Source organism: Mastigoproctus giganteus, chromosome 7 (assembly GCF_048544385.1).
Source record: "Mastigoproctus giganteus isolate SK-2022 chromosome 7, ASM4854438v1, whole genome shotgun sequence".
Classification (NCBI taxonomy): domain Eukaryota; kingdom Metazoa; phylum Arthropoda; class Arachnida; order Uropygi; family Thelyphonidae; genus Mastigoproctus; species Mastigoproctus giganteus.
The window spans coordinates 44,675,687-44,696,580 of record NC_143581.1 but is presented as its reverse complement, the minus strand read 5'-3'; the positions used below and the strand labels follow the sequence as shown (position 1 = coordinate 44,696,580).

Here is a 20,894-nt window from a genome sequence, read left to right as displayed (position 1 = left end):
ACCGGGCTAGCCGGGTGGGTAAAGTGCCTGCCTGGCAACTCAAAGGTCGCGGGTTCGATTCCCGCCTCGGGCTTGGATCAAAGTACTGCAAAAACCTTGGAAGGTGCATTATGGCCACAGAAGCCTATGCGCCAACAACTACCAAAAAAAAAGAAAAAAAAAACCTGAACCACCCAACCGACTGTTTTTTCTGGACACTGATGGAAACACTGATAAACATCAACTTGATATACATGAAGAAGTATAGCAGCCATCTACATCAAGGGATCCACCATTTTGTCCAAACCTTTAACCTTCTGAACCACATAAGATCACAGAAAGTGAGCTTAATGACCTCATTAAGGGTCATTAAGCTCAATGACCTCAACTGCCAAAGAATAATGCAGAGCTTTTGGCTTGAGGCTACAACAGTGGAATCTTCTAGAATTTAGATCATTCTATGAGAGTGACATACTCTAAATAAAAACTATGATAAATTATATCAAACAGAAGGTGAACTTACTGTTTGTAAGGATGTTGATGGTCTAATGATAGCAATGAATATGAGGCATGTTCCCGAAGAATGTCTACTATTTATAGACACTTCTAAGGTTAGCCATAAGGCTGTGTTATTACACAATGGAAATATGTTGCCTTCAATACCTCTTGTGCATGCCATCCATAAAAAAGAAACATATCCAAACATGGATAATATCCTCTTAGGTGTACACTATCAGAAGTATGAGTGGCAGATATATGGTGATTTAAAGGTAATTGCCATTTTATTAGGACTACAAAGGGGTTACACTAAGTATTGTTGCTTTCTCTGCGAGTGGGAAAGTCGTGTCAAGGATATGCACTATGAGAAGAGGAGTTGACTTCAATGAAAATCATTAGCACCCAGAATTAAGAACTTAGCATTGAAACCTCTGGTAGATCAAAATAAAGTTTTGCTTCCACCACTCCACATCAAACTGGGGCTCATGAAAAATTTCGTGAAGGCTTTGGAAGTGAATGGTCCTGCATTTACATACTTGCAAGTGAAATTCCCAAGATTTAGTGCAGAGAAGATTAAGGCAGGTGTTTTTCAAAGATGAACAGTTTGAATGTGTCCTTAGTGGTAGCAAGAAATCAGCATGGAAAGCCTTTTGAAATGTTTTGATTGGTTTTCTAGGAAATGTTAATTCTGGCAACTAGCCAGAATTAACATTTCCTATATTAGTTGAGGTATATGATGCAAGAAAGCAAGCTTATACAGCATCAGCTAAAAAAAAAAAAAACCTTCCCATTTCACCCATCTGGTCACTCCAAATGTTGGCCTAGTTCAGCCTTAAATTTATTTAAGGTATCAACTTCCACAACAACAGATGGAAGTCTGTTCCAGCAATCAACTACCCGCTGGCTAAAGGCAAACTTCCGCACATTTATTCTACAGCTGTGTTTTCCTCAATTTGAATCTATGCCCCCTCAGTTATCAGTCTGAGCAAGCAGAAGTATTCCATCAGCATTGAGCTTGCTCAAACCATTCAAGGCCTTATACACCTCAATCAGATCACTTTGCAGGTGCCTAGTCTCCAGATGCTGCAACTTGCAGAACTTAAGCCTTTCTTCGTAAGCGCACCCTTTTATTCCTCTCACCAACTTTGTTGCCATTTTCTGTACTCGTTCTAGCAACTCTACATTCTTCCTAAAATGAGGCCTCCAGATCTTTACACCATACTCAAGGTGTGGCTTGACCATTGCCTTATACAAAAGAATGATCACCTCCCTGTCTCTGCTAGCAAAATTCCTATATATCATTAAAAAAACTCCACGACCTGTTCTGGCAGCCCATCTGCACCCTAATATATGCTCAGAGAACTTCATATCTAACTGCATGATTATTCCCTGGTTTTTTTCATTCTCCACCTCTCTGAGTGTAGTACCACACAGTTGGTACATTTCTCTTGGGTTACTGCTACCCATATGGAGTACTTTGCATTTTTCAATGTTAAACTTCAGTTGCCACTTCCCATCTGCCTAACTTTTCTAGATACTGTTGCAGTAGCATACTGCCTTTACTGTCATTAGTCCATGTAGAACAGTGTCCATTTATTACCACTCTCTACCATCTCCCACTCAACCATCTCTTTATCCATTGCAGCAACTTTCCCTTAATGCCATACCACTCCAATTTGTTGTTGTTGTTATTTGGTTTTTAGGAGCATTAGCAACTAAGGCTATATTGCTCCATGGATATGCGATGGTCATTCCCTGACCCTTCCGCACCCTCTGTATTTGGTGGTAATGGGCTCAAACTCCAGTCTAATCAAGAAGCGTGTGCTATGCACTGCTGCTCCTGCTCACCTGGCTATGGAGGCGGCACTCCAATTTGTACAGCAGTCTTCCATGTGTAACAGTATCAGAAAATTTCCTGAAATCCAAGTACAGGCAGCTCGTGGAAGATCTCATTACTCCTTACAAAAATACTGGGATGCAATATATCATTGAAGATGCATTTCTTGCTCTCACACCAGGATTTCTTTCCATCAGACTGTGGTACCATCAGTGACAAGCATGGTGATCACTTCCATCAAGACATCGCAGTGATGGAACAAAGATACTAAAGCAAGTGGAGTGCTATGTTAGCCGATTATTGTTGGATAGTGAAAAGGGATGCTCCCGAAGCTGAATACAAATGAAAGGCAAAAAGATCCCATGTTTGATACAAAAAAAAACTCAAACTATTATATTAGGGCCACCCATTATTTCTAATATATGCCCATATATGTATTTTATCTATAAATTGCGTGTGTTCTCTGGTCGATTTGCCTGTTTTACAGTTTCTGAGGAAAAAACCTTGCTATCTACGCCTGAGACCGACTAACTCAGCCATGGAGTGAAAAAAGCCCATTAAAGTTTCTCGCATCGTTGACGGGATTCGAACCCGGGCCTTTTCCACCCGGTGTGAGGAGGACGGTGCGATACCACTGTGCTACCTGTGCAGACCGTAGTTTTGATATAGGTATGTTTGTAGCTACATCTTACTGCCATATAAGAAAAAATAACTTGTATAAATATAAAAAACTACTATTTTCGAAAACTGCAGAACCCAGAATTTTTCTTATAATTTTTTTGATTAATCCACAATAAGAAATGAAAATTGGCAATAATGTACCTGAGGGGATATTGAGTTGATATATACTTATTTTACAAGAATAAAGCCACCTGTCACATGTCACATTTAAGTTCAGCAGAATCAGGGAGCTTTTTTAAGAACAAGTTAAGCAGCAAAGGTGTGTGACCATCTAGAACTCTACATTTGTCTCTAACTTAATGTTAAAAGGGGAATGGTCAGTGGAATAAGTAAGACTCATACCGTAGATGAACTAAAAAAAAAATTCTATTATAGAGTACACATTGCAGTGCATGGTTAAAAATGTGAAGCAGTGGGTGAAATGATCATCAGTAGTGATTATTTTCAGCATCTCTTGTAATTTGTCTTATTGTCTTAACTTCAGGTATGCTTCTATCAATTTCTGTGCATGATTCAGCAGTAGTCATGTGGGTCCTGGCAAGTCCCTCTCAGAAATAACTGTTGTACATTTAACTCTTAATTAATAATCAAAAATCTGAATTTTTTTCTACACTCCTAAATGTAGCCAAACTTTTATTTGAGTTGTTTTGGAAGTGAAAAATTATAGTTTACTTGGATTTGTGCGTGAAAAGAACCTGCCAGGTTTCATGCAGTTTTGTAATATTTTTGCTTTTGCTTCAACTCGCTAATTTCACTTTCAATGTCTCCTAAACAACATTGTTCGTATGTGTTTGAAATTGGTGTGTCAGCTGATATGTTGCAGAGGCATCTGTTACAGAAAGTAGTTTATATTTAATTGTTGTACAAAATGTTTTTAATTTTTATTATTATTATTGATATAAAATGGTTGCTTGCTTTGATTATTATTATTATCATATGTTTACTCCTTTATTTGCAAAGCATTAATTATGTAAGTTTGAAGCTTCATGCTTTTAATGGTTTTCTGAACGGGAAAATGGAAGCAATTATTAAGCTTCATGTTTACATTTTAAGACTGTAACTTGGTTTTTTCTTTTGCAGCAGAACTAATTTTTTTTTTGCTTTATTTAAAAATAATATAAAAACAGTGTTTTTAAAATTAAAATTTTTTTTATTAAAGATTAGAAAAAAAAGTACCACAATCCATTAAGAAAAGAAGAAATATTGGTATGCCATAAGCAAAAAAAAAAAAAAAAAAAAAAGCACCAGAACCTTTTTACAGAAATAAAAAACAAAATTAGGCACCTGTTGGGTCTCATGCAACTGTGTTTTTTACAAACAGAGGTGCAACTGCTGCTAGGTTAATAAAAGCATTATTAGTAAATTCTGGGTTTCTTCAGTAAGATCACCCTATAACATATGTATTAACTCATATATACGATATTGTTATAATCTAACTTACACGACCTTCTAACAAGTATCCAGATATACATGTCAGTTTCACATTGATATCATTGCTGCTCACTTCAATAATATGTCCAATGCTAGAAGTATAGTAAATAAATTTGAAGAGCTGATCAAGGCATCAAAGGCAGATATTGTTGGGATATCAGAGTCATGGTGTCACACAGATATAAGCAATGCAGAATTGGAATTTGGGGAGTACAAAGTGAATAGAAAGGATACACAAGGTAGGAAAGGAGGAGGGGTTATGTTGTTAGTTAAGAAACACAAAATCTAACGAAGTGTATCCAGTTGACATGGGTAGACAGTGCAATGTTGAGTCAGTTTAGTGTGATATAAACACTGGGAAAGGGAAAATGAGAGTAGGAGGGAGTTATAGGCCTAATGATTCTGATTAGTATAACGAATAGTTTTGCAGAGAAATAGAGTTGGCCAGTAAATCAGAATGTCTTGTAATGGGGGATTTTAACTTTCCAGATATTAACTGGAACTTGTGGGTTTGTCACGTGCATGCTAGCAAGACTTTCGTGGATTTATTGGAGAATTGTTTTCTACAGCAACGTGTTTGAGGGGTAACCAGAGGGAGTAGTTCTATTGATCTGATTATCAGCAGTGATTATTAATGGATTAAAAATTTGCATATAAAGGAACTACTAGCTGACAGTGATCACAGTGTACTGATGTGGGATTTACTTAGAGATGTAACTACCGTCAAGGATAAAGGAAAGGATTATTGATTTCATAAAGGTGACTGCAGTGGCCTCAGACAGTTTTTAAATTCTATTCAGTGGGATCAACTGATAATGTTACCAATGGTGAATTCTAAATGAGACGCCTTCGGGGACTTATGAATCTTGGAAGCTACTAGGCTATTCATTCCAACTAAGAAATACTGTTCAAGTTTCAGGGGGCACCTCCGTAGCCAGGTGGGAAGGAGCAGCAGCAGTGCATAGCACATGCTTCTTGATTAGACCGGGGTTTGAGCCCGTCACCACCAAATACGGAGGATGCGGAATATTCCCGGAGCAATATGGCCCTAGTTGCTAATAATGCTCCTAAAAAAAAAATCAAGTTTCAGGCCTAAATGGATGTCAGATGAATTAATGAGGCTCGTGGCAGAGAAGAAAAATGCATGGGATGCATATAAGCTATCAGGCGACAATATCTGTAATCAAGAATAACATGAGGTGTCATTCTTGATTACAGATAGATTGATTACAACTAGCTTATATCTGCCATAGGCAGATATAAGCTAGTCTGTAATCAAGTCACAAAGGAGGTTAGGCAGGCAAAGTCAGAGGCTCCTCCATAGCCAGGTGGGAAGGAGCAGCAGTGCGTAGCACATGCTTCTTGATTAGACAGGGGTTCGAGCCCGCCACCACCAAATACGGAGGATGCGGAAAGGTCAGGGAATGACCACCGCATATTCCCGGAGCAATATGGCCTTAGTTGCTAATGCTCCTAAAAACCAAATAACAAACAACAACAGCAAAGTCAGATTACGAGAAATCTTTGGCAAAGGTGCAAAGAAAAACAGCAAAGAGTTCTTTACTTATGTAAACTGTAGAAGGAAGTGAATGAATCAGATTGGTCCACTTAACATAGATGGTTCTACTATTGATGATCCTGCTCAAGTAGCTGATAAACTGAATGAGTATTTTGCATCTACATTCACATTTGAGGTGTTATTCATGGAGAGGAATGCTAGAAGTTTATCAAACTCTAACAGGGAGCTAAGTGATTTTGATATAACTGAGGGCAAAATGGAGGAGAAATTGTTGAAGTTGAACATAAAAAAGGCACCCGCGATGGATGGAATCTATCCAGTTATATTGAAGGAGGCAGCAAGGGAAGTTAGCAAACCCTTAGCCATAATTATGAGAGCATCCTTAGATTCAGGGGAGGTCCCCATGGACTGGAGATGTGCAAATGTATCCCCATTTCACAAAGGGGGTTCAAAGTGTGACACAAATAATTATAGGCCTGTTAGTTTAACTTCTGTTCTGGGGAAAATAATGGAGTCCTTGGTTAAAGAGGTGATACGGGATCACCTAGACAAGACTGCAGTAATAGTTCAGACACAGCATGGGTTTGTTAAGGAGAAGTCTTGTCTGACCAATTTGATTGGATGCTACTATGTGATCAGAAAGGAACTGGATGTAAAAAATAATTTTGATATCATATACTTGGATTTCAGGAATGCTTTTGATACTGTTGTACATGGAAGACTGCTGTTCAGATTGGAGCAGTAGGGCATTAAGGGCAAGTTTCTGCAATGGATAAAAGGATGGTTGAGTGGGAGATGGCAGAGAGTGGTAATAAATGGACTCTATGTGGACTAATGTTATTAGTGAAGTCCCCCAGGGTTCGGTGCTGGGCCCATTGTTGTTTTTTGTATTTATCAATGATATCGATGAAGGTATATCAGGCTTAATATCCAAGTTTGCAGATGATACTAAGGTTGGCGGGGTTGTTAATGACACTAAAGACAGTATGCTACTTAAACAGGATCTACAAAAGTTAGGGAGATGGGCTGAGCAGTGGCAACTGAAGTTTAACATGGACAAATGCAAAGTACTCCATATGGGTAACAGTACCAACTGTGTGGTACTACGCTCAGGGAGATGGAGAATGAAAAAAAGGGGGTAATTGTGCAGTCAGATATGAAGTTCTTTGAGCAGTGCAGGTGGGCTGCCAGAGAAGGTCATGGAGTCTTGTCAATGATATATAGGAATTTTGCTAGCAGAGACAAATAGGTGATTATCCCTTTGTATAAGGCAATAGTCAGGCCACAACTTGAGTACTGTATACAGGTCTCGAGGCCTCATTTTAGGAAGGATGTAGAGTTGCTAGAACGAGTACAGAGAAGGGCAACAAGATTGGTGAAAGGGGTGTGTGCTTACGAAGAAAGGCTTAAGTTCTGCAAGTTGCAACATCTGGAGACTAGGCACCTGCGAGGTGATCTGATTGAGGTGTATAAGGCCTTGAATGGTTTGAGCAAGCACAATGCTGATGGAATACTTCTGCTTGCTCAGACTGATAACCTGAGGGGGGCAGATGTTCAAATTGAGGAAAGACAGTTGTAGAATAAATGTGCGGAAGTTTGCTTTTAGCTAGTGGGTAGTTTATTGCTGGAGTAGACTTCCATCTGTTGTTGTGGAAGTTGATAGCGTAAATAAATTTAAGGCTGAACTAGACAAACATTCGGAGTGATCAGATCAGAAGGGTTTTTTTTTTTTTTTTTTTGCTGATGCTGTATAAGCTTGCTTTCTTGCATTATATGCCTCAACTCATGCTAATGCTAAAACTAATTATTTTTATTTTTTTTTGTTATTTTAATTTATTTATTTTTTATTTTTTATTTTATTATTATTATTTTGGCTGGTGCAACATAAGCCATAGGCTTCCTTGCACAGTGTGGTCTTTGCTAATACTAATATGAAGTTTTCTAAGCAGTGCAGACAGGCTGCCAGAGTAGGTCATGGGGGTCTTGTCAATTATATACAGGAATTTTGTTAGCAGGGATAAGGAGGCGATTGGATAATCACCTCCTTATTCCTGCTAGCAAAATTCCCTTGTATAAGGCAATGGTCTGGCCACACCATGAGTACTGTGTATAGGTCTGGAAGCGTAATTTTAGGAAGGATGTAGAGTTGCTAGAATGAGTACAGAGAAGGGAAACAAGACTGGTGAAGGGAATAAAGGGGTGCTCTTACAAAGAAAGGCTTAAGTTCTGCAAATTGCAGTGGCTGGAGACTAGGCACCTGAGAGGTGATCTGATTGAGGTGTATAATCCTTTGAATGGGTTGAGCATGCTGAATTTTGATGAGATTCTTCTGCTTGCTCAGATTACGAACCTAAGGGGGCATAAATTCGAAATGAGGAGAGACAGTTGTAGAATAGATGTGCAGAAATTTGCCTTTAGCCAGCAGGTGGTTAATTGCTGGAACAAACTCTTATCTGTCGTTGTGGAAGTTGATAGCTTAAATAAATTCAAGGAAGAAGCGGACAAACTTTTGGAGTGAATGGATGGGTGAAATGGGAAGGTTTTTTTGGCTGATGCTGTATAAGCTTGCTTTCTTGCATCATATGCCTCTACTAATGCTAATGCATTGGTGGATGGTGGTGGTACTGCCATGCTTCATGATAACATTATCAACAATCTTCTTTGGATGGTGTAGACTGTTGGCAATTGCATGAATCCACATGTTAATGAAGTGGCACCCAACGATAACATCCTTCTCAAAATCAGTCAGATCACTTTTCCATGCCATGACAAGAACGGCTAATATATGCAGCTCATACATCTTCCTTATGTAACGGTCTGGGTCACTTGTTTCTCTGGGAAGGTCTCATTGACAATGGAAAATGGATGTTCAGATACTTTTGGAAGGTAGTGTTCATACTGATTTTAACAGATGTAATTCACTTGCTTGTATGATTGAACAGAACTTAATTGATATGTTGTTTTTCTTATGCAGATCCCAAATATTTACACAACCATATCTACACTTACGCTATGAAAAAACAGATTGTGCCTTAATGTGTACTACTGCTGGATATCCTGCTTCAACATCAACAAGCAGATATGGAGATTTCATGAAAGCATTTATAAATAGGTATGTTGAAAGGTTTATATTAAACTAGGTAGTTAAGTTGAATTGAGTTTAGTGTATAGTTAAAATAATGGTATTTGGATATTGATAACATTCATAATATTTTATATTTAATTTTTTTTTGTGTATAATATTTTGTTAATTGCATTTGAAGTTTAATAATTAAAATTCTTATTTCAGTATTACACAGTAAACAAAAAAAATCTGTTCTTGTTTGTTTTTTCATTTGTATGGTAAATGTTAAAGCATCATATTAATGATATGCAAAAATTCATTGAAAGCAATTAATTTTTTATATTTGTCAATGAGCAGTTCATATAAGAATGAATTTGTCAAGAGAAAATTCACGAAATTTTTCCAAAAAATAAAAGAAATTGGAAGCTTGAGGTTCTGTGAAAAAGGTGGTTCTTAGGTCATTCAAATTTGAGAATCACTGTTTTACACCTTACTTGGTTTAACATAGATCTTTTTTTGACAGGATAGCAGTTTCGTCACTTGTTCAGAGAGGTTCAGATTTTAATTCTGTTATAGACTGGAGGAATTCATAAAGGGTATCTTCAGTTGGGACTGTATTTAAACTGTTCTCAGGCAGAGGGAATATGTGCAAAATATTCCAGTTTTTTCCAATCTGCAAAGCATGTGACCACACATTTTGCAGACACAATATGCAACAAATCACGTGAATTGGTGTATCACGAATTGCTGCACTATGGCCTGATTAGTTTGTGTCAAAAATGTAAGCATAAGCCTAGCCTAGCCTAGAATCACTGAAAAACTATAATAACAGTGCCACCAACACAGTTACACTTCACATGCTTTCTTTCCAGTGCATGAAATTAAGTATTGCTTTGACATGCTCAGAGTTACCAATAGTTTTAACATCAGTATATGTTAAACTGTACATTGTGAACATAAATATAAAATGAATTCAGTTCATGCATGAAAACTGTATATATTGTACCATTCTTGATTTGGACATTCTTTTTATTCATCAGGGACTTTGGAATATCCTCTATGTTAATACAAAATAGTTTAAAACTAACAATAAAATAAAACTTCCTGCAACGCAGTTTCAATTTACTTAGTACCCTACTATATGATAAATTTCTCTAGTTGCAGTGATGATTTGCTTTAGAATAGATCTGGCAAATTCTAAAATTGCTCTCTTCGATATTTCTAATTTTGTATTCTTCAGATATTCTTTATTTAAAATGAGTTTTTATAATTTATAGCTCATGAGAAATACACATTAATATGAATTTAATGCAACAATGTAAATTTAATGTATTCTGTGAGTATAATATATGACACTTAAAATTCTAGTTATTTGTTTTTTTTTTGTTTTTTTTTAGGAGCATTAGCAACTAAGGCCATATTGCTCCGGGGATATGCGGTGGTCATTTCTTGACCTTCCACATTCTCCATATTTGGTGGTCATGGGCTCGAACCCCAGTCTAATCAAGAAGTGTGTGCTATGCACTGCTGCTCCTGCCCACCTGGCTATGGAGGCGCCTTTAAAATTCTAGATAAATGACAGGAATTAAGACATTCTATTGAAGGAATCCTCCAAAGTTAAGAGGCATGCTACTGCCATAAGATCTAGAAAAATTATGCCGATGAGCCAAGAAATGGCAATTTAGGTTTAGCATTAATAACTGCAAGGTATGGATAGCAGTAACCCCACAATAACATACCTGTTGGGTGATATTACACCCAACAAAACCAAAAACAAAAAAGGTGGAAAACAAAAAAGACTTAGAGGTAATTGTACAGTGTAACAAAAAGTTCTCCAAGCAGTGCAGACAAGCTGCTCAATGATATGCAGGAATTTTGCGAGCAGGGACAAGGAGGTGATTATCCCATTGTATAAGGCAGTGGTTAGACTACACCTTGAGTACTGCATATAACCCTGGAAGCATCGTTTTAGAAAGGATGTGGATCAGTTGGAACAGGTGCAGAGAATGGTATTGAGATTTGTGCAGGGAACAAACAGGTACTCTTACCTAGAAAGGCTATAGTTCTGCAAATTGCAGTGCTTAAACTAGACACTTGTGAAGAGACCTGAAATGTTTAAAGCTTTAAATGAATTGAGTAAACTAAATGTAGTGCTCTTAATCTTTTTTAGATAACACACTTAAGGGGGACATAAATTTAAACTGAATGCAGATGGTTGCAGGATAGATGCACAAAAATTTTCTTTCAGCTAGAGAGTAATTGATTGCTGGAACAAACTTCTATCAGGTGTTATGGAAGTTGGTAGTTTCAGTAAATTTAAGAAGGATTAGACAAATTGTTAGAGGGGAGGTGTACAGAAGAGGAGAGTAGGTTTTTTTCCCCCTCTCTGAGGTACTAAATATGGATAGCAGTAATCTCAGCTGATGCTATATTAGCTTGTTTCCTCGCATTGTTTGCCACTACTAATATTAATTATTGGATTAGCTTATTTGCACTGTATTTAACAGAAGTACTATGCTATTTTATTTTATGAGGTTTAAAATAATCAGTTAAATAATTTTTATCTTTTATTTTTTATACTTTATTTTTATCTATCACCATATTTTTTAAGTAGGTTGCTGAACATTTTTCGATATGGTAAGTCCCAGACTTATGAACTACAGATTTACATAAATTTTTTTTCGCTCAATTTTTAAAATTTTTTTTAATATTGTAAAATTTAAAACAACAAAAAAATAATAATAAGCAATCAATAATGACTATCACGGCACACACAAATTACAGAAGTGAGATCGGAGTAACAAGCAAAAAAAATAGGAAAGAAGAGAAGATTCTTACAATTTATTTATGTTTTTTTTTTTTTTATATGACTGAAGATTTCAGTGAAGGGGACACATTCACCATAAAAACCCACAGAATTCCATATATCGTATTTTCAAAAATGCAATAAGATCAAATTTACTACCCATTTATAATTAGATGCACAAACAGAAATGGGCGCCTTCATAGCCAGGTGGGCAGGAGCAGCAGTGTGTAGCACACACTTCTTGATTAGACCGGGGTTCGAGCCCATAACCACCAAATACGGAGGATACGGAAAGGTCAGGGAATGACCACCGCATATCCCCCGAGCAAATGGCCTTAGTTGCTAATACTCCTAAAAACCAAATAACAAACAGAAATGCCCAATAAATCGGAAAGTGCAAATTGTTTTTATTGTTTTATGGTAGTGACTTCCAGAAATGTGCTTTAGTAAAATGCCTGCTCGTGTGGGGTTATAAATGAGTTTTTGTCCTGTGAAGTTCTTTTCAGAAAATTTCATTTTTACCGTTATCATGGTGCCAACTAAGAGAATAAATAAGTTACAGTGCTACTAGTAAATCTACCAAGAAAAGGAAAGCGATCAATTTGGATCAGCAAATGAAACTAATAAGAATGTATGAAAATGGTCAAACATTAACAAGTATCGTGCCGAATTCAGATTTGGCAATAACAGTAGCAATATGTTACTAGTCATTCCCAAATTACGTATAACTCGACGAAGTAAGAAGTTCTGGAACGTATTCCTACGTATGTCGGGGATTTTTGTATTTTTGGATTAACCGGGAAATCAATTATCCGGGATTTGTTTTTTGCCATCTATCCCGAAAAATCGAGAGTCTACTGTACATTAATTAATTATATTTCTATGCTTTCTTAAAACTATGGTTGTGTAGAATATAGAACTTCAGTTTTTCCAGAAAGGGATAGAAGGAGTGACTATCTATTAAATGAGAAACAGAGCTCTAGACTTATATATGCAGTCAGTACTGTTTTATATTCCTGTAAGATACTATTATTTAAATGTGCAAGGATTGTACAGAAAATAATGCTGGTTGGTCTATGACTTGTAAAGTGTAGTAGATACACAGTTCAAATTTTCCAGGAATTTATTACAATAGTCACTTTTTTTACATTCTAATCTTCAAAATAGTCCTGTCATACTTGTATAGAAAGAAAAAATGCACATTATATGAAAGATAGTTTAGTGTTGAAGTATGCAAATTTCATAAAAACAGAAATTATTAATATGCAATTGACAGGCACTTTCATTCTTTTCAATTTCATATCATTTATTAAATGATTATAAATACACTTAACACACATGATTTCCAAAATTGTAAATCATTAAAATTGCTTCCAGAACTATGACTACATTGTATTCATTGGACAATCTCCCTGACAATGACCTTATTCAATCTGCAATGATTATATTTCACTACTTTGATTTATCATTACAGTAAAAGGCCTCCTAGGTCATTATTTCTCTTTGCATAAATTTTCTACCATAATGATATACTCCCACGTACCAAGTGAAATGTGGGCATCATCGGGAGTTGCTGGTATAATAAAGAAAGAATGGGAAAACAAAATATTACACTACTCTTGGATATCACCCAGAATATTGAAATTAAGACTAAAAATTCTATCTTATACAATAACAATCATTGGCATCTATGCACCAGTAGAAGGCAACATTGATGAAACCACAGAATTTTATGACGAATTACAACAGATCATAGACCAAACTAACAAAAATGAGTATCTCATACTAGCAGGAGATTTTAATGCAAGGGTTGGTGCTCAATCAGTAGACAAATGTATAGGATCAGAAGGCGAACCTGTGGTCAACAATAATGGAAGATGCCTGATAGACTTCTGCATTTTTAATAAACTTAAAATTACAAATACTTTTTTTCAGACACAAGAATATCCATAAATTCACATGGGAAGTGAGAAACACAAAGTCTATAATAGATTATATTATCATTAATGAAAATTTAAATGACAAAATTAGAGACACTAGAGTATTCAGAGGCAGTGAAATTGACAGTGATCACTACTTAGTAGAAATCACCTTCAAAATAAAAAGAAATTATCTTAATAAAAAGAAGAAAATACCAACAAAAACTACTAAGAAATTAAAAATTCATTTGTTGGAAGACGAAAGCACTAAATTCCTGTATGAAAGTCGATTGAAAGATAAACTCAAATCAGATGAAAGTGATAATGTTGAGGAAATATGGTCAAACACGAAAAAATCAATTCTGGGAGCTGCTGAAGAAAGTCTTGGATATAAATCTATAAAAAATAAAAACTGGCTAAGAACTTGGAATGAAGAATTGAAACAAACAATCAATGAGAAAAAAAAGACCTATAAGCTGTTCCTACAAACTAAAGACCTACATCTACACATAAAATATAAAAAGCTTAGAGCAGTGGCACCTCCGTAGCCAGGTGGGCAGGAGCAGCAGTGTGTAGCACATGCTTTTTGATTAGACCGGGGTTCGAGCCCATGACCACCAAATACGGAGAATGTGGAAAGGTCAGGGAATGACCACCGCATATCCCCGGAGCAATATGGCCTTAGTTGCTAATGCTCCTAAAAACCAAATAACAAACAAACTAACAAGCTTAGAGCAGAAGTCAGAAAACTAACCAGAAGAATCCAACGAGATGACTGGGATAAATTTGTTAAATCTTTAGAACGTGATATCATGGGCCCACAGAGAAGAGGTTTTAAAATTTTTAAGAAGTTACAACTAGACACAAATGATAAAATAAAAACCAACTCCATCTCCCAAGCAGAATGGAAGCAACACTATTCCAAACTATGGTATAACCCAGGCACTAGGGAATTGGAGGATGAATCTGTGATAACTAAAGATGAAGAAAATATAACAATGGAAGAACTAGAGTTAATATTACAAAAATCAAAAAACTGAAAAAGTTCAGGCATAGACAATTTGAATGTAGAACTATTTAAATATGGGGGCACCTTAATAAAAAATACACTACTAAAATTATTTAACATCATATGGCATAAGCAACAGATACCCAAAGATTGGGAAACAGGAATAGTAATCAATTTACACAAAAAAGGCTCCAGAAATAACCCTAACAACTACAGAGGGATAACACTGCTGTCAACTGCAGCAAAGCTATACTCTAATATACTAAAGAATAAACTTAATAAATACAGTGAACAATTCTTAGAAGAAGGACAATGTGGGTTCAGAAAAGGGAGAAGCACAATAGATGCCATTTTCTCACTACAACAAATTTTGGAGAAAAGAAGAGAATTCAATCTACCAACGTTTCTGCTCTTTATTGATTATGAAAAAGCATATGACAATGTAAACCGGGAAAAACTTTGGCAGATTCTACGTGAAGAAAATATCCCAACCCAACTCCAGAAAGCAATCCAAAGCCTATATAAAAACTCAAAAGTCTGTATACTATCAGACCCAATTAACACCAATAAAGAAGTGAAACAAGGATGTGGACTATCACCAAATTTATTTAATATCTACATCAATAAAATTCTTAAAGAATGGAAACAAACAATTAACAACGGAATACAGTTGAACAACAGGAATAAAATCCGAACTATATTATATGTTGATGATCAAGTTATACCCCGAAAAAGACCTTGAGAGCTGGAAATATTATTATATTAAAAAAATACAGCATGACACCAACTGAAAAAGTATACGAAGTCTTCATTTAAAAATAAAATACACCATACAGTTAAATTACATAAAGATAAAATCAGCATATTTAGGTAAAATATATATACAGTCGAAGCTCTTTATATATACACTGTGTGTGTGTGTGTGTGTGTGTGTGTGTGTGTGTGTGTGTGTGTGTGTGTGTGTGTGTGTGTGTGTGTGTGTGTGTGTGTGTAGGCAAAAAGTTATATTGAAAGGATGCTATATTAATAGTTCATAAAATCAGCAAAAGAACAAAGGAAAAGTTTAACATTTAATGTACTTAATTCTACCAATATAATACAGTATATTCTGATTCAGAATATGTATTACAGTATTAAACAAGAAAATGAAGATTGTGTAGTAGGATTAGTTTATAAATTACATATGTAATTAATTTAATTATATACATAGATACTGTATGTATGTACAGTATCTGTGTATATATATATACTTAGTTATATATAAATAAATGAATAAGTTTTCTGTTTATACTCTGGGACAATCACACGGTCAGAGGAGTTCACAAGGTAGAGAGAATACAAGAAACGGCACCGTATTTAGCAGTCACGGGCTCGAACCCCGGTCACTCAAGGCACATGTACTTATATATATCAAGGCCTAACCATAGAAAGGGGTATTGGTTTCAAACTTTAGAATAATCTCTTAAAATGCTATTTCAATAGTAGAACATATTTTAAAAAAGAATTATGAGGGCACATGACAGTGGTTAATTCACTTTTACAATTACGTTGCACTTGAAAAAAAAAAAAAAAACATCATACAAGTTGTATTTCTTGATGAGCACTCATCAATGAAACTTCTTGCTCAACTACATAGTGGCATAGCATTTAAGGTAAGGTGCTACTGGTGGCTTCCCCCATCTGCACCTTAAGTACTCCCGTGAAGAAATAGTGTTCTGTAAAATCCAGAATTGAGTATAGTGTGTGGTTTATGTTAGAGTTGTGTTATGTTCTGCTTTTGTGTTTCTAGCTACTTGGCCACAGGACCCCTAATGGGACTGTGTTGCTGCCACCACCACTGAGAGGTGAGCCAGACAGTCCATTTTCTTTGGCTGGTCTCTGCCAGGGTTACCTGAGCGTCCTGGATGGAGACAAAAATTAAAAAAAAAAGAAAAAGTGTGAGCAAGAGTAATAGTAAGAGAGTGGAAATTAAAGTGGATAAGAAGTAGGAGGATGAGAAGAGAAGGAATCCTCTAGTGGAGAGAGGTAGGGAGGGACCGAAGAGTTGGATCTCCCTGTGCTGAGAAGCCCACCCAGATAGAGGGAAAGTAGAAAGATTGCAGGGCTAGAGTGTCTTGCAAAGTAGAGTGCCAATTTGGCATCCCTCACCTGAAGACAGATGTCAGCAGTACCTGACCCACTTTACAGTATGCAAATGAAAAGGTCAAGTATCTGTGCCCAGTAACCAGAGCACTAGCAATGTCTTCCTGTGATATTAAGTCAGCAGAATGATGTCTTTCCACATGTAGTTTTGTATGGTTAAGGGAATTAAATGCTTGTGAGGTTTGTTCTTCTGTATGAAAACATGGCCTGGGCAAGTGCAGAATGTTCCTTGTAGTGACCTTTGTTTGTGATGATAAAGAATTCTTTGCTGCGAGGAAGAGAATGTAGTGCTCAAAGCATCTTGCATCTAAAAGGTTGGTAATAATGACAAATGTAAAGGACATGTTCCCAGTCCTCAGGCATACTGCAATTGCAGAGTGGATTTTCTGTAAGCCAAGTTCTGCAAGGTTGAAGTTGAGTGATCCAGGGCCAGTGATTACATATATGGCATAGCTCTCTGGGAAGAACCATGGGGGAAGTTTATGATAGATGAGTGTCAAATTTGGAATAGAGCATTTTGTTACACTGCCCTTAGTTGATTGATTCCATTCATTTTGCCAGTATTGGATAAGATGTGTAAAGTGTGTTAGTTGTCTGACAGCACCAGGGGTTCCCCCATCTCCACGTTGTATTCTTTGTACATCTGACACAGAACTCTGAAGGCCAGAGATTTAAAGGTGTATGGGGAGTGAAATGTTGTGTAGCGTTATTTTCTGTTGTTTCTCTGACCATTTAGCCGTTGGGTCCCTACTGGGACCCACCATTGCCCACATAGACCCTGCCATCTAATTTCTGAGCATTTCTGTGGCAAGGCCTATATATATAAAAAAAAAAATAAAAAGGGTGAATGCTAGAATTTGGAATGGCCGAAAGAAGTTTATGAGAAAGTGGTAGAATTTAGACATTGATTACAGTTTGGCAGCATTGTTAGGGGCCTACTCGGTCGGTTTAGTTAGACTGGGGAGAAACAGGTAGAAGGATAGGGACGATAGAGTAGGCATCCCCAAAGAGATCAGTGGGGATGAGCTCACCAGGCAAAGTATGGGGAGACAAGGAGGGAGGAAGACAGACCCATCCCTGCCTGCCTGGGAATGGGGTTTTAAAGGGAACCGGGTTCGAGTACCCAGTTCAGATCGCCAAATGGTGTGTCAGCAGTGGAGCTGCAGTATCTCTCTGTCGGTGATCGCTGTAAGTGTCAAATCCAGTAGGAAGGTCAAACTGCCCATCCTGCTCTGGTGGTGGGATGTGTTACTGGCAGTGGGAAATCCACCATGTGAAGGGGGGGTAATTGCCCTGCCTCTCCCAGTGAATAAGATGTGCTGAGATATTCTTTTTCTCCTGTTTTAGAGGGTTGGAGAGGTCTAGGTTATAATTGAGAATCCAGGATTGATTTCTGATGGCAGTAGCTAAGCCTTTAAGTGATAACTTCCAGTGTAGTGGCATAGGAGCAGAAGAATCTTTTTTTTGAGATATAAGACAAGACTGAGTTTTAGAAGGATTGAAATTATTGCCCCACTGGAGAATTACTCGGGTTGCAACGCTTTGTCAAGTAATGGTGGTGCTACGTCCACTGTGGTTCCCATTCCCTGTATTAGTTAAGGGGTTTGGCTATTGTCAGATGCAGCTGACAGTTCGCGATCCATGGAGGGTGTTGGGCTGAGTATCCCACGTCTATATCGTCAGTTGATGGCAAATTTGTTAAGGTCGGCGTCGATGTTCTGGATTCGTCTGAGCATCTGGTAGTAGGAAACAATCTGATAGGTAGAGGCGTGAATGAAGAGGGAAAATAGTTGGGTTGGCTATGAGCTGGGTAGGAGGAATCCTCCAGTCACAGAGATCCCAGAATGAAGGAGATGTGATCAGACTGGTCAACATCTTTACTGTGATTAGCAGTTTTTTTTCATCAATGAGAGAGGGCAGCCTGGGGATTCTGAGGGCTTGAGTCATTTCAGTTGTATGAACAAGGGGTGGTAACCTGTGCTTTTAGGTTACCCATTTGAGGAGCCAATATTCTGCTGTCCAGATGGGTTTTCTGATTGTAGGTGCTGCTAATGCCCAGATTTCAGCTGCCTAGAGTAGTGGGGAGTATATAATAGTCCTGACATATTTTGTTGCTGTCACCCTGTCTGAGATGTAATGCAAGTGTTGTTTTGCTCTCTCCTTTTCAGGTGCACCACATGTCTGATGAGTCTGTCAATGTGCTTGTTGAATCTGAGTTTTGTGTCAAAGACAACCCCAAAACTAGATGATATGGAACAGTCAGGTTGGAAACTCCACTGATGTTGGGTGAGATGATTGTTGTTTCTTTCTTCAGGGAGTAGAGCATGCATTTAGACTTCGCTGGGTTAAAGTTAAGGCCAAATTGTTTAAGGTAGCCCGCTAGTGCGAGGAGGACACTGTTAATTTCCACTATGATCCTAGAGGGGTCTGTGTTTGCTTAGATGGTGGTCAATATTTTTAAATCATCCTTGTAAGACAATACATCTGGTCTCTGGCTTATGAACGGGGAGATAATGGCAGTAAAGAGCAGACCGGAGAGGACTCACCCTGTTGAATTATGGAGTATGATAGTACGGTTGAGAAGGAGTGATGAGAGGAAGTGCAGTGCATCCCCGCCTATAGAGTAGTGGTCTTCAAGCAGTTGTATGAATGCAAGTACATCACAAAAGCTGCTTCAGTGTCGAGGTATGTTATGAGGAGTTCTTTTTCTCAAATGTTGTAAGGATGCTGTGGGTGGTGGCAAAGAGATTTGTAATGGTGGACCTATTTGGTAATGAAGAATGAATTTGTGGTGAAGCATCTGAATGCGAGTTATTAGAGTTGGAAGGAGGGCTCTTTCTAGTAGCTTCAGGAGACATGAGGAATTGGAGATGGGTCTGAAGTGCTTTTCCAATGACGCTGTTCTTATTTTTGGGTGTGAACTTACCAGATATACATTCCATTGAGGGAGGAAGATGTGGCTGGTCAGCACTGCATTGAAGATGCCAACAAGGGGCTAGATGACATATGGTCCCAGGCATCACAACGTGAAATGTGGTATTCCATCAGCTCCCTCAGCTGTAGACAATGGGGTTGAATTCAAGGCTGTCAAGATTTGGTTCTTTGATATGGTGATAGTTGTCAGAGAGTTCTGTTTGTCATGATTGAATATGTGGTCGAGGTTACTGCTGGATTCTGCGATGTCTTCAGTTCAGGTTATGAAGTCAATCCACCTCTGGGGGTCGAGTTGCTCTGGGAAACTGGTGGAAAATCCAAGGAAGTGAAGCCAGTCGACATTGATGGACAGGGCAGTGTCGAGTCAGTTTGGTGTGACATAAACATAGGTAAATCAAAATTGAGAGTAGGAGTGTGCTATAAGCCTAATGACTCTGATGAGTATAATAAGATACTGTACAGGGAAATAGAATGGGCCAGTAAATCAGAGAGTCTTATAATGGGGGATTTTAATTTCCCAGATATTGACTGGAATTTGTGGGTTGGTCACTCACACACTAGCAGGGCTTTTGTGGATTTATTGGATGATTGTTTTCTACACCAGCATGTTCGGGAGGCAACTAGAGGGAGTAATACTCTTGATCTGATTATCAGTAGTGATTCTTCATGCATTAGGAATCTGCAGATAAAGGAACCACTGGGTGGCAGTGATCACAGTGTGCTGAAGTGGGATTTACTCAAGGAGGTAACTACCATCAGAGGCAAAGGGAGGGGTTTTTGCTTTCGTAAAGGCGACTATGATGGTCTGAGACAGTATTTAAATTCTATACAGTGGGACCAACTGATGATGTTACCAACAGCAAATTCAAAATGGGAAGCATTCAAGGAACTAATCTTGGAAGCTACCAGGCTTTACATACCAACCAAGAAATATTGTTCAAGGTTCAGGCCTAAATGGTTGTCAGATGAACTAATGAGACATATGGCAGAGAAGAAAAATGCATGGGATACATACAAATTAATGGGTGACATGGAAGCCTATGATAGATATAAGTTGGTCTGTAACCAAGTCACA

At 37.6% G+C, this 20,894-nt stretch overlaps 1 protein-coding gene across 2 annotated transcripts in view; it reads left to right on the top strand.

Annotated features, from left to right (window-relative positions):
- Positions 1-20,894, top strand: part of LOC150082857 (5-oxoprolinase) — a 234,998-nt gene that overhangs the window by 67,876 nt on the left and 146,228 nt on the right. For both annotated transcript variants that reach the window (XM_090376873.1, XM_090376872.1), the window contains exon 15: positions 8,920-9,057. In XM_090376873.1, coding sequence (XP_090232999.1) covers positions 8,920-9,057 — 138 coding nt within the window. The remainder of the gene's footprint in view (positions 1-8,919; positions 9,058-20,894) is intronic.